The sequence below is a fragment of the Netta rufina genome (assembly GCF_964035555.1).
Source record: "Netta rufina genome assembly, chromosome: 13".
NCBI classification, from domain to species: domain Eukaryota; kingdom Metazoa; phylum Chordata; class Aves; order Anseriformes; family Anatidae; genus Netta; species Netta rufina.
This window is the reverse complement of record NC_140136.1, coordinates 17,663,132-17,678,046: the sequence shown is the minus strand read 5'-3', so window position 1 is coordinate 17,678,046 and position 14,915 is coordinate 17,663,132. Positions and strand designations below refer to the sequence as shown.

At 37.1% G+C, this 14,915-nt stretch overlaps 1 protein-coding gene across 1 annotated transcript; it reads right to left on the bottom strand.

Annotated features, from left to right (window-relative positions):
* Positions 1-408: 408 nt before the first annotated feature.
* Positions 409-13,134, bottom strand: BRD7 (bromodomain containing 7). The gene is made up of 17 exons (XM_084294614.1): positions 13,016-13,134; positions 12,494-12,702; positions 11,627-11,756; positions 11,181-11,238; positions 10,122-10,266; positions 9,600-9,710; positions 9,079-9,263; positions 8,140-8,263; positions 7,391-7,466; positions 6,410-6,517; positions 5,902-6,034; positions 4,849-4,960; positions 3,625-3,681; positions 2,732-2,843; positions 2,430-2,573; positions 1,644-1,787; positions 409-678 (listed from the first exon to the last, which is right to left on the bottom strand). Exons 1-17 carry the CDS (start codon positions 13,062-13,064, stop codon positions 614-616), a joined length of 1,962 nt encoding a protein of 653 aa, XP_084150740.1. The 5' UTR covers positions 13,065-13,134; the 3' UTR covers positions 409-613.
* Positions 13,135-14,915: the final 1,781 nt, after the last annotated feature.

The following is a 14,915-nucleotide window of genomic DNA, read 5'->3' as shown; positions in this document are numbered from 1 at the left end:
AATGAGTTTGTTAAGTCTCACCTTATTGTTGTCATGATGTATATCAAAGCTTTCAACTTTTAGAATACTGTGAATGGATGTTGCTACTTATCTATGAGGAAATTAATCTATGCTGAAAGTCTTACAAAGGTGATCTTTTGTTAATTTATCAGGTTACATCAGTTTCATTCAGTGTTGTTTTTTTTCCTGTTCCTCGTGATCATAAGAGTTGCATGGTTATTTTAAAAAGGGAAACTTGTGTGTTCAGATACTAATAGTTTTTGCCCCAACCAAGTTTAACTACAGCTAAAGCAGTGCTTTTGGAAACTTGTGGTTGAGTCCTTTCACCATACATAGCCCCATTTTCACTTATTCTTTGACTTTTCCAGGTATATAATAATGGAAGGAAAACTTAAATGCTGAAGTCTTTTAAAATAATAAATGACAGAAGAATAATCAAATGCTTTTAAGTAGCAGGAGAAACTCAAACAATTCAAATTTCAGTTCCAAAATTTAATAAACAAAAGTAGTTTCTTTAACACACAATATACACATGCTCTGTGAATGCACCTGAAGAATGTTTATCTGGTTCTTAAAAAGAATCAAACAAACACCTGTAAACTTAACTGAAGCTTCAGACTTTAACTGGCCCACATTCATTTTCAGTGATGGTGACAGTCTTTTTAGGTTCTTGAAACTCTGGAAGAGTACGACAGACCAGGTCAATATGTATATTTAGAACTTGTCAATGAAATAAGTGCATATACAATATAATACTTCTGAAGTAATTTGTTATTTGTACAGACAGTCCTGAGTTAACTGTGTGCTCTGTAACAGCTCAAGAATTTGGTTGTTACATAGTCTGGCTTGTAGTACACTACGAAAAAGAAATTGCTCAATAATTGTCAAATTGAGATTTCTTAGTCTCCTTGAAAAGAAGTTACTGAAGCAGTCCTGTTCTTCTCATTAAATCACATGAGACCTGAAACCTTTTATAAGCCACATATTGTGCAAATTTGTTGTGTGAATTGCCTTTCTTGAAACTAAATTCTTGCCTGTCTTAAAAATTGAGGAAACACAAATTCTAGGAATGCTTTCACAGTTTACATGACTTAATAAGCCGCTGCCACAAGGGGGAGATCTGGTTCTGGCACTTAAGTTTTTCACTGAACAAACTCCTCAGTCCAGCAAAAACAGTAGTTACTTCGTGCTGGATAAATGAGTTGATGCTGTCAACTAAAAAGCACTACGGCTGGCCAAATTAAGCAAAAGGAGTGCACAGCCAAAAGCTTGGGGAAGAAGGAAGCACGATGTCCTCATTTAAGCAAGTGAGGAATTTTAACTCTTTTCTTGTAACTTCACTCTAAATGGAAAAACTAGAATTTAATGGTTTGCCAAGCTTTACAATTTGGCAGTGCTATAAGATGAATGATAAAATAACCACTTTGAGTAGTTGAAACAAAGTTCCATGTATTCCAAAGATTAATTCTGAACTGAGACCAAGCACAACAACTTTCCATTAAAGACAGAATTTTAAAAAGTAGAGAATAACTGAAAGCTGGAACTAAGTTACTGCCAAGTTCTACCACAAGCCATTCTAATGGTTTGCAGATGTGGCTTTGTTTTAGTTGAACAGATGCTACAAAACAGTTCTGTATACTCACCATCTGTTAAATCTACCCCGCTGTCTTCTGTATCAGGTAAAGGAATCGAAATTCCCATTGCTTTCCGGATTCCATATGTACTAACAATGTCACCTGGAGTCACTTGTTGTGCCAGTTCTTTCAGATTATTGGTTACTCTCTCCGCTACATAAAAAATAGTAGTAGATGTACTCATAGGCTACATGTACAAGCATGCATATAAAATCACTGACAGAGAACTGGACCAACATTGGTCATATTTCTGCAATAATGGGGATTTTATCTTTTGTCAGTGAGCTAGCTATTTTAGGCCACATACACTGTAGTGGATATTGCACAATTTAGTTTTACTCCTAGAACAAATACCCTCTTCACACAGTCCTGTCAGAGAAGGCTGCTGGAACTGAGCTGTGGAACAAGGGGCTTTGCTCGAATAATTGAAGAGTAAGTGATTGCTATTAATTGGTTATAATAAAATAAACTAGCCTAGAAGAAAACTATCCTTACAGTAAAAAATCGCTAACATTTAAATTACTCCTGTTCAAAGACACTGGAAAGATCATGAAGTTAGAGGTGCTTGGCTATCTGCCCTGGGGCATTGAGAAAATTCTCAATTTTAGGGAATTTCACTTAGTAAAGAAAAAAATATTTGCCATTACTGTTTAAAACTTGCATCTGTCTTTCCGTACAACAAATGAATCTACTATACACAACAGGGCAGAGAATCCCCCACTGATCAAGTTTTGCCTTTATAAAACAGTGAGACTTGACCAATTCCCCAAAAATGAGCAGAAAAAGTATATTTACCTAAGTGCATCTCTCTGTAAGATGGACCCAGAAGACAAATCATGTTCGGGGGTGGTTTTGTACTTAGTCGTTCATTTTGCGCATCCTGAAGTTCTCTCAGAAGCTTTGTTGTTTCATCAAGTTTCCTCTGGAAAATTTCAGCCTCTGTTTAATGAAGAAAAGTCCTGTTAGTAAGAGAGTGTGTTTACTTCCATTATGATGTAAAATACGTAAGATTGAATATGCAAGGAGACTAAGAACATTAATTACCTTTCATTAAAGGTTACAGACACATCAGAATTATTAGTACCAAGATAACTTACCCTCAGAATCAAACTCTTCTACAGGCATGCCGAAGTTTGTAACAGCTTTTAGTGCTGTGAGTCTGTCATTATTAGCAGAGTCCAACCTTGTTGCAATGTCAATTTCCATAATCTAAAAAAGCAGCAAGAAATAATTTATATAATATTTAGATCAGTCTGAAACAACAAAGTTGTTCTGGGGAAATCAGAATATCAAATTAGTTAAAATTAATCAGCTCTACAAAACAGAAGTCAACTTACAGCAGGAAAGAAGTAAAGACACCCTATGAAATTTTTACTGATCTTTAGTTGCTCAGCTGACTATTTCATACTCAAACATTGGTATCTCACCTAGAACAGAACTTATGTACAATCTGAGACCGAAAGTCAGAAACAACCCAGGAACTGGCAGCAGGTTAAAGCTTCAGGAGAGCAGCCTTTCAGTAGAACTACTACTATACTTTCTTTAACTGAACAAAGTTTGTCAGATGAAATGATTTTAGTGATATTTTGTATGCCTACAGGGACACAAGATAGTTGAGAATATGACTCAAAGATTGCTAAGTCTTGTGGGGTATGGTATTTCATACTTATTACAAGTTCATGTTAAAAGTAATTAGAATAACTACAGCTGTCAGCCAGAAGTGCCAGTGGATTGTATGATAATTGCAGACAAAAGCCTATAAGCATTTTCTTGCACTTCTATTGACATATAGTCTAAATTAAGAATTAACTTTTTGAAGATTTTGGAGATTCTGCAAATGCCTACAAAATAGCATGCAGTTGTCAAGATTTACATTGTGTATATTTACAATCAAATTTTCGATGTCGCTTCATAGGCTTTACAATTGTTGGCAGTTTTATAACTGACAAGCTACACGTGTTGCTTACAGTAGCTAAACGAATAATCTTACCTTTACTTCTTTTATTGCATCACTTCTTTCATGTGTGCCTTCAGTTTCCTCCAGGGGCTGAATACACAAAGAATTCTTTAAAGCAGGCATTAAAGCTTACTTATCTTTTCCTTAAGGTCAAAGTAACACCTTACAATATGGTATTTTAAACTGAGGTAACTGATGCAAGCTTTCTTTGTAAAACCAAGTTACAAAGCAACTATTTTTAGAAAGCATTTTCAGATACCAATGTTTGCTAAAAATACATTTTTATAGCATGCATTTTATTACTCTCTGCAAACATCCATGCGTTCTTCCCCAGTGACATCACCTCAAAGATTATCTACTGGGGAGGAGGGAGAAAAGGAAGCATGATGATTAGAAGCTGAAATATACTGCTTCAATACATAACTATTTCTTAATATTTTGCACCAGTAGCAACTGAACCCTGTAACTCAGTGTCACTATTGGGTACTAGAAAAGAGTAATGCTAAGCAGAGGTCTGAACTGGAGGCCAGGGGCTGATCTTTGCTCTATGAACTATTTCCAGTATTAGTTTAGCTGATATACGAACCATTACTAAGAAGCTATGATCTGTATTTCAAGTTTCCATTCATGTGAAAGTAGGTCAAATGAACACTTTTAGTTAGCAGCAACTGCCCTCTGGAGATACTCAACTAATTCAAGGATTGTGAATGAAGTTTTAGTCTCATGCTGTTCACCTCATCAGCTCCTCTGATTCCAGTCATGTTTGGCATACATGTATATGGGTACTGAAGTCTCAGGAGCATTTGAGGACTACCTGTTTAGTGGTTTTCCATAGTGCGGTGCTTTTAAACTCAAATATGTGTTAACTAATAAAAAAAACTAGGTACTAATTCTGACATAAACAGTGGCTGCTAGGGGCATGCTAAACTTTTCATGGAAACTAATAAACAAAAAACTGAGTTTGCCTTGTCTCTAAACCCCATATTGCTCTTTTCTAAGTGCTAGTGGTAGAATAGACAGAAAAAGGCCATGGGACTCTGGGTAACCTACGATATTTTGTAATTTTTCACAGTTCATTAATTAACAAACCAGCATAATCTCTTCCCAGAAGACCCATCCACTGGAGACAAAGGTATCTCCACTTCCAAATTTTACCGCTTAAAAGGGGGCCTGTCAATAGGATCAGTATCATCTTTCTCTAGCTTTATGGCTTATGTGCAAAAATAAAGACTAGAAAGTCCACAAACTCACTCTTACCGCTTCAAGTTCTCTGAGAGATCTAGAGTGTCCTCCTTTAGTTAGAACATCAAGCAAACTATCAGCCATTAGGAAAGGATAATCTTGTGATTTCATCAAAAATTCATGAATGCTAGAAGGTTAAAAGATAGTTAAGGTAACCACTTCTGTATCTAACATTCAACAGTAAAAAGTTTTGTTAGGTAAAGGCAGACTAATATCTACAGAATGGAAAACACAAAAACCAGCATAGAATTTAATCTAAATAGCTTGCTTTTGTTTAAAATCTATGGCTTTTGCAGCCTAGGAACACATTCAGATTACTTATAAAACCTGAAAAAGGATGAAAGGTATACTGCTTCAGGCAGCTGCATGAAACTGACAGCAAACTTGCACAGCCACTTAACGTTTGCGCTGTACTTAAGTATTCCTATATTTAATATGAATTTATATTCATATGAATATAAATATGAATATCTTCTATTCCTGAGTTCTCATAAAACAAAAGGATTTACATTCTGACATTTTTACAAGCAGGAATAATAGAAGCAATGGGAATTAATTATTTTTGCTGTAGCAAATAGTAGGAAAATCAAGTAATATACATGTTATTTAAGAATGAAATTAGGAATCACCTGATTTGGACTCAGATCTCCCACTGTAACCACAGTAATGTGGTCACTATTTGTCATTAACAAAGCTGACTTTTTCTCAAGGCAGTAATAAAATTCATTAACATTAAAAAAATTCAGTTTGTCTGAACATTTTTTCCTCAACAATTTTCCTGGTTTTTAACATGAGTCCTTCAGAAATAGTTACGAATTAATAATAATTAAGTGCTAGGCTCTATGTTCTTATGTATTGGTACCATAAAAATCCTTCAGCCCTGGCTAATTTTACATCACATACAAATTCTCTTACTAAATTTTTGCTTCTTAAAACTAACAAAAAAACAGTAGGCTGTGAGACAGTAGCAACGTCATTCCAGCAGCAAAGATGCAGTCCATGCAGAGATTTGCACAAAACTGCTTCTATAGATGAAAACTGTAATACACATCCTAGCTGTTTGATTACCTGAAAGATCCTTGATTAGAGTCTTCCCCATACGTTGAATAGATTAAGTCTGAATCTTCTTTGCTGATGTTGGCAAATGTAGAATCATATGTCGGAGCATAGGAACTATAAGGTCCATAATTCAAGTACGTCACTAATGAATAACAACAGCACTGATTATCACCTCTGGTATGCACATATCAGATAAAAGTGAGAAGCAGTTGTAAAACAATCCCCCCCAAAGAAATTTCTAGAACATAGTTCTTAAGAAAAAAACATGTTTAGCAAAAACCTTTGTACCTCACTGGCATAGTTCCTCTTCTCAATATAGATGAAGATTTTATTGAATGTACCTCCCATTTTGTACGTGTAAATTTGTGATGTGCTGTTTAGTTGTGTGATAAATATATGCAAAGATGTGCTTTATCATTAAAAAGTTCAAAACTGTATGAGTAATGAGACCAACATATTTTGTTTATACAAAAAGAATTAAAATAATAACAAATATAATAAAAAATTCAGCACTTGCCTGGAGTAACCTTGTTTCTTTTATCTTCTTTGAACCCTTGTAATGTATTAACTCCTGACTGAAGTCTCCCTGCTGTCATACCCAGCTTTACAGGGCAGTAACCCGGTTCTGTAGGATATAATCAAAATACAAAAGTAATGATGGCATTGTTCATTGACATAGGAAGACATCCAAACTCATTTAATACTCATAGACAAAGGCTTCAGATTATACAGGATACAACTCTAAGCGTGTTTTTGTCCAACTGTTTCATATTAAAGACTATGTGTAGTCATGAACATGAAGTCAGACGTAAGTAAGCGATAATACTAGTTTAAGCGATAACACTAGGTAAGGATAGAAGATTTTAACTTAGATGTTTTCACTACTTTACTTCCTTCCCTAACAAAGGCTATATTGTTAAAGAGGATCTGATTGTAAATTTATTTATTCTTGCTGAGATTTCCTACTGCACAAATTAGGGGAATGGAGAAGTCAAACTTTCAGCATGGTTTCACTCTATTCGAGACCTTGTCAGTTCAAATCTGCAGTGAGATGGCAGTTAAAAAAATCAAGCACCTGCACCCTTCCAGCTAGTGGCACTACACAGATGGTACTGATGTTACAAATGATTGAGGTCCCAGGTGGTTCCCAGTTCTTGAAAGGTTTTTGACCCTTCAGGTCACAGACTTCACTCTACAAATGATCCTGACTTAAGGGTAGTCCAGAAATTAAATGTGCCCTAGCATATGACTGGTAGTCCCATCTCTATGACAAAAGAAGTGTCTTGCACCTCCCACAAATAGGTGATGCAAAATGAAGCCACTGAGGGCTCTCTCCAGTTCCTCTTAATAGTGATCAGCTGCAACTTTTTAAAGTTCAAATTATCAGGCTATTAAGAACCGTTTGATTGCTGGGCACCATTCACCCATCTACCCCAGCAAAAAAAGCTACAGAACAGGTAGGTGGAAGCTATTTGTTACCAGAACTATGCCAACTTACCTCCTGCACTAAGGTCAACTGGATTAAGAAGGCCCAGAGTTGTTGTACCATCTGGCTTTCTTCTTTCAAATTCACACTGAAATAAGATTTTATTTTATACGCTAGCTGAAATTCACAGCTCTTAGATTTATAAAAACCTCTAATGAAACACTTTCAACTATATGAATTAGAAAGCAATTTGGAAAGATAAGTTAAATTCAAAGTGAATACTCCTACCGTTTTTGCTCTCGCTAGATAACTGTTACTGATCTCGGAATTACCAAGTTACAAGAAATAGTAACATTTCTGTAAAGACTAAGAAAATAAGTAACTCATACTTGATAGAAAAGTAGGTCAATTTTACCAAACTGTGTTCCTCCTCCTATTTAACAATCTTTGCTCAGATATCTGACTGCTTCAGAATTCAGAGCTATGAGGGATTTTTTTTAATTTTTTTTTTTTTGCAGGTCAGATTTGAGATATTTTTTGAAGTTCTTAGTATTCAACCTTTTCTGTTACTTTATTTAAAAATTCAAGAAACTTAAGCTGAACTTGCTCTGCTGATGAAATCCAGCATGTGTTCAATGGGTAACCTTCCTTCTCCCCACCCCCCTCTTATCTTGGAGATGATTACTCATGTAAAATGATGTAAACTGTAGTAAAAGCACCCCTTGAGTTTCAACTGACATAAGATGCTAAGTGAGCCTGGTCCATGAAAAAGTGAACGGAGTCTTCATACTCCAAACTATACCAAACACCCCAAGACTTACCTGGCTGTTTGCAAGTCGTCTTGTTAGCTTTCCTCCAGATTCTCTAACAATGCGATCAATCTGCTCTTGTTCCCTTTCCAAGCTATTGTTTCTTAATTTGTCTTCAAGTAGGTCTTTGTCTTTTCTGTGAATAAAATTGACGTGTCTTAATTACTAGCTTTAACAGACACCAACTGGCTATTAGGAAAGGATACAGTGGAATATATATTTTTTTCTGTCAACTATGCAAACTGTTTTAATATAGCAGGAAAAAATGTGACAGACACTACTTATACCCACAAATGCTTTTTAAATTAGTGACTGTAAAGGCCTTTGTTTAGTTTACTTTAGCCATACAGATGTCCTAGTTTGGCAGCTTGTCAGATTTTACATCATTACTCCCCCACAACAAACAAGAATATTTTGGGTAAAATTAATTCATATACTCTGGATTTTAGTATCTATTTTTGAATCTGTGAAAATGAATTCACTAGTATTTCGGAACATTAAAAGAAGTATTCCTAGATATTAAAAGATAATTTAGAAAGTGTAAATGCATAGGCTACAGAACATACAAGTTTCAAATACAAGTGTTATGCACAAAATAATTGGTACATGCAAATGGCTAAATAGTTATTTTGTACTGGGATATTTAAAATTTTTCTTCAAAACAGTGCTATCTATGTGAAAGAGACACTAAAATAAAAAACAACTGAAGGAATGGAGTTGATGACCAGTACAGGGTTACCTCCACAAAAAATGATGGTACTATATAAAAGATTCTACATATATTTTTGGCATACAATAATGCTTTATATAAATTTTGCTCCCTTGAGATGAAGGGCTCTTAGTGTATATCCTGTACCAGAGAAACCCACATCTACTAGTCCCTAATAGTTGTCATCTTTCAGTGTCTTTAAAGAGCTGTATCCTCTAATCAGTAATGAAACAATACTTCACTTTTTGTGGTCTTTGTTGGGTGTTTTGAATGCTTTGGTATCACCATCCACAGATTCTCCTTTGTCTTTCCCAGAACCATTTTCATCTTCTCCAGTTAGTTGCTGTTCCATCTTATCTTTCTGTTTCCTTGTCTTCTGCAGATCAGCCATGAATTCTATACTTTGTTTCAGGCTCTGAATCCTCTCCTAAAACACACAGCTGAATCTTAAAGTATCCTACTTCAATCAATCTTTTCTTAACTTACCTGCAGAGAATTATTTAATTTTTATCCTTTCTTTCTTTCACTAGCAAGTATAAAGACAATTTAGAAAAATCAAATATAAAATGCAAATAAGTAATCTGCTAGCTGTATTAAAAGCTCATGCTTTAGTACTATGAAATCCTAATATGCAAGCATTTGACAAATATTAAGCAAGCTTTCATTCATTTTCATGAGATCCCTACAAGAAAAGCAGAATGAAAGAAGAGTCAAAAAGTAAGAAGGCTATCTTGTAATAGTTTGTTTTGTAATTTTCTATTACCTGGCTAAGTATCTTCATCCCTGAGTGCAGCAGTTTTTTTGCAGCTTTGTAGTAAATGGTGTCAGGTTTGTTGTACGTCATTGCATTAGTACACATCAGTTTGAAGTTCTCCTATGCAAACATTAATAATTTTGCAATTACAGTTAAAATTTTACAGCATACTGTATTAAAATCCTTGTTGCAAATGATGTATCTAGAGCTTTAGTGAAAAAGAACTTCAAAGAACCTTTTAAATGAATTTAAATGTACTTAATTAAAAATTTAAACAGAAATAAGTAAATGAAACTCCTCTCAAAACTAGACTCCCAATAACATCCTGAAAACATTCCTAAATGTTAAGCATTGCTTCTAATTTTTAAAGTTTTGATGCAAAACCTCTTTCTCCCAAAAAAGTCAAGAAGAAACATTTCTTCATGCTGAAGTATTGGTTCTTGTTGGTAACTTCATATTCTTATAAAATTCTAGAGCTGAAGTAAACTGACCATAATCCATCTCTAGTCAAAATAAAATTTACAGAATTACCTTTAATTCTTCTATGGACTGGTACCCATTGTTCTTGATCTTCTCTTTCATTGTACTAAAATCCATAGGATTTTTAATGATCATGGAATAGCCAGGAGCAATAAAGTCAGTCACAGGAAATGAAAAGAAAGAACTTGGATCCTTTCTGTTAAGATATGAAAAGACATTTTTATGTTTTGACTTTATAATAAAGAACATATTGAGCTTGGAATTAAATAGAAAGGAACAGACTAGGCTGAAAAGGAATCAAAAACATAAAGCCAGAAATGGCTTGTGTCAGCACAGTCTTTCACTCTTGAAGGCTGGAAAGATTCCACAACAAACCCATATACCAGAAAAGTGCTACAAACATATTTCAGGAGTTAGTTCTACAGTCTGATAACTATCTGTATTCCTCAAAAGAATGTTTTTTATTTTTAAATCTTTTGAAGTTTTGGTCTTTCCAGAAGTGGTTTTATACTATACTTAGTTTGACGAAAAATAAAGGGAACAAATGTGATAAGAATGTATACCTGTCATTCATTAATTTTCTTACCCTGAAATTAACAGAAGGGAAAGCTTGTTGCTAAAATCTGTGATAGAACATATGTATTTATAATTCTGTTCATTTTCAGTTCACACAATTTTAACATTCTTTTTTACATTAAAATGTCTCCAAGGCTTTCTGTGATCTCTGATGTACACCGATGTTCATGGGTGCTTCTAAAAGCATTAACGTCAAATTTAGTTGCTTAGTATTTTCTCTGTGGGGTCAGGCTAGGCTGATTAGCTGCTGAGAATCTTTTCTAGAACAAATTTCTTTGTGTGTGTGTGTTTTTCTGTTTGTTTTTGTTTTTCAAGGGTTTTCTAAAATTACTTTAAACTTAAAACTGACATGATTACATGAAGCCTAAACTGAGCAGAAACTGTATCTATTCTTAAACTAGTTCTTCGATTTCTAAAATAGTCATGTCAGCATAATATTTAGTGATATTTTCAGTCAGCTTTTTATAAGTTTCTTCTCTTAATGTATGTTACATTCATTTCATAGCTCTGAAAGCCTGTAGCATGGATATTTACCTCTGCAGCTGTCTCATGAGTTGATTCAGAGCTTCCTGAAGTGGTGTCTGTTCCACCTCTAGACCAAAAAGAAGCAGGGGGGAGAAAGGATGTGAAACAGAACTGACAGCAAGTGGTACTAAACTTACAACTGATCCAACTTGAGAATTCCTGATAAACAACAACAACAAAAACAAAATATGGTTGCAAAAACAACAGGATATGTAGGGGATCTCCTTTTCTCATTGACCTTAATATCCTGCACACACTGACACAGACACTAGATACCCTTTTGTAAAAGAAGTACATGGTGACATAGATTCATATACATGTATTTCTATAAGATGGGGAAGAACACTGGGATGGCAAAAAATGTCAACGCAGTTGCTACAGAAACAAACAAAACATAAGTCAATTGCAGAAAACTGGAATTAACCAAGGGTAAACAAAATGTAATTTTTTCCTACCTTCCTGTTTTGATAAAGTACTTGTCAATGATTTCTCTGGTGGCAATTCCAACCTGATAGGGGTCTGACATTTCAGCTCCTGCTCTCCATCGCTGTCTGGGTGGTCTCGATCGCGTTTCTTTTTATCATCCTAGAAAGAGAAAGATTGTTAGAGAAACTCAGGGGACCTCCAAACCAGTATTATTACTGCATGTAATGCTCTCCAGATTTTTCAAAACAACCTAGCATTTTTATTAAAAAAATAAAAATAATTAAATAATTGTAAGGCCCTGTATTCTTTATGTACTGTCTCCATCTACTGGACAGTACTTTCAGCTATATAACAACTGTTATTGTTATTTTTTTTAAACATGACAGCCTTTTATAGCATGACAGGAACAATTCTGCACAGAGAATTATCTCCATTGTAGCCTCTAGGATTATTTTGAAGCTTTTAGAAAAACTAGTAGGAAAGAGACAGGAAGTTTAAAATGAAGGGTACCCCTAACACTTCAAATAAGTATGTTATAATTGCTTATCAGCTAAAGAACCCCCAAAGGGAAACACAATTCCTTCTTTTTTAATTAAGAACTAGTAAGGCTTCATTTTAGATAAATTAATTTATTTAGATGTGAGAATTGTTTCTGGTTTTAATTTTCTTTGTTTATATTGGCCACTATTTTAGACGGCTTTACTCATCTTTTTCTGAAAGGACCTGGAGGAAAAGGCGTTGGCAGAACCAGCATACGCACTATGAATGCACTCCAGTTTAAGGATACAAGTAGTTATATCTGCTCACCATCTGAAGAGGTCTAGAGAAAGCTGAAGCTTATTTTTTGGGGGGGAGGGAGGGAGGGGGACTAAAATGCAATATTAAGATATGCATACCTTAACTTTTCTCTTTCTTTTCTCCTTTTCTTCTCCAGGAACTTGTTTCTCTCCTTTCTTCCTCTTTTTCCGTTTTCTGTCTTTGTGCTTCTCGTGCTCGGATTTGTCATCGTATAGGCTTGAATCAAGCCCTGTGTTTCCAGTAGACAGCTCGGCAACTTCACTTCCTCCAACTTTCAGCACCAGCTTCAGGGGCTTTTCTACGTATTCTTAGGACAGCAGAGAAATAGGGCACATGAGTAGCGCCGAAAACACCCTCGCTCCACCCGGATAACAACACGGGCTGAGCTTTGCCTCCACCCGACGGCTCCCCCGGGCTGCCACAGCCGCAGAGCCCCCCCCCGTGCCCTGCGGACCCCCAGCCGGGCACACGCAGCCCAGCCCGGCTGAGGGCCGGCAGCTCCCCGCCCGGCAGCCGCAGCCCAAGGCCGGCGGGCCCGGCCAGGCCGCGGGCCGAGACCCCGCACCCGCCTCGCTCGCTCCCTTGTCCCCTGCCGCCCCCCCCAGCCGCCGCCCACCCACCCTCGTAGGGGTGCTTGTCCGACTTGTGCTTCTTGTGCTTCTTGCCCATGGCGCCGGCCCGGCCAGGCCGCGCTGTTGTCGCGGCAGTGGCGGCGGGGGGGGAAACGGGGCCGCGGTGCTGCGGCGCCCCCTGGCGGCCCGGAGGTGCCGCGGCGCATGCGGAGCGGCGGCCGTGGGGGCGCGCTCGGTGCCGGGGAGCGGTGAGAGCGGACGGGGGCCGCCCTCAGCGGCTCCCCCGGGTCATGGGGATCCTGCCCGTCCTGGGGCGAGGGGTGCGGCCCCCTCAGAGGCCCCTCAGAGCCCGCTGCTCTCCTCACAGCTCACCCCGCTCCTCACAGCCCACCCCACTCATACGTTTTCGGGAAATACACCCCTGTTGTCCATTACAAGTGCAAAAATTAACTTTTAGATGGAAATTAAGGCTTCCTATAAACTCCTTGGAATTTAATAGCATATTTGTCGAGGCTTCCACGGTTTCAACAACGCTGCCGTAGCTACCGTTTTCTGTTAATGCCTGCCCCGTGATGCCTCTCAAAATGTTACTTCTGTAAAGTTTAAGTGCAGAAATAAACCGTGCTTGTTTCTAAAGGGAAACTTCAATTTTAACCCCACAGGGATAATCCTGTAACTGTCCCTCAAATTTGTTGACTCATATGTGATATTCCATAACCAAAGAAAATAATAATTAGATGTTAATTAGAGATTTATTATATACATCTTCACAAGGTTAATTTTTAAGCTTGAGAAGTTCCAGAGAAATGTCCATTGGCCACTCAGTCACAGAGAATTTAATCAGATGTGACAGCTTTGTTTTGCATTGTACTGGGGAGATTTACTGTCATTTGGTGACCTACTCAGAGAATTGTGTGGGTGGTGCTCTGGAATAAACCACAGCTTTCCTGCTTGATCTTACTCCAGTAGTTTGAAATTCAGCTATAATAGACACAGTTGTTTTTCTACTTCACATCTGGATCCTTTAATACTCTTATTACATATGCAGTGAACGTTCTTAAGCATACTTTAGTGAGATGTAGAGGGCTTTTGCTTGGGACCTGGCCACATTCAGAAAATACAAGTCTAGTAAATATTTAAAGGACATGTTTTATAGAATGGAAAAAAAAGTTGCTATATCCTCTATTCCCACAAGAGAACTGGCAGACTTTCTAAGTTTTTTCTTCTAAATGTTATATGGCAAGACCATTTGTTCAATTGTTTTTCTGAAATTTCCTGACTAATCTCGTCCTGAATCTAATGAAATTTGAGAGAATTATACACAAACAAGTCATGTGGATTTTGCCAATGGTGAGGGCTGCCCTTTCTAGGTGTCTCATTCAGTAACATCTGGATCAGAGGAAGATACATTTCCAACTGGTAGCAGAGGCCCTCATTCCTAGAATACATGCCATTTTGCCGTCCTTGTCTTGATGTCTTCTTTCCAATGGAAGGATATGTATTTCTTCCCCCACATAAGTATTAATACAGCCTTTCAAAACACACTGTGAGAAGCCTGAAAAGAGAAGATACCGCGTTTCTGAGCAGTGTTCGAGAGTTGCTGTTGGGTCTTGTCTCTTCATTGAGAACTGAGCACATTTAATTCCTTCCTACAGAGCTGGCTCTGCTGTTACCTGTAGCACTAGAGGAAAGCTAAAGGAATCTTATCCCTGCATCCTCTTCCAATGCTTTTTGTCTTCTCAGCTCTGATTGTGGGCAGTTCTTGCAATTTCAGGGGAATTCAGTTGTGTAAAGAGGAAGCACAGAAGTCCTGAATATCCTATAAATCAACACAAAGGCTGCGTACAACTTGGAGCAGCTGTCATTTAAATGTTTGAGAAGTGATTTGTTCTATTGCCATAAAGAAAAAGACTTCCTGTTTCCCAGTGATGTATTTTCATATTTTCAA

Bases quoted from the DNA above. Each gene is read 5' to 3' on its own strand.
- BRD7 (XM_084294614.1), bottom strand. From the start codon at position 13,064: ATGGGCAAGAAGCACAAGAAGCACAAGTCGGACAAGCACCCCTACGAG. The intron at 11,239-11,626 runs GTAGGAAAAAAT...TTTTTGGTCTAG, and splicing joins TACTTTATCAAAACAGGAAG to AGGTGGAACAGACACCACTT. The intron at 9,711-10,121 runs GTAATTCTGTAA...ATGTTTGCATAG, and splicing joins AGTCCATAGAAGAATTAAAG to GAGAACTTCAAACTGATGTG.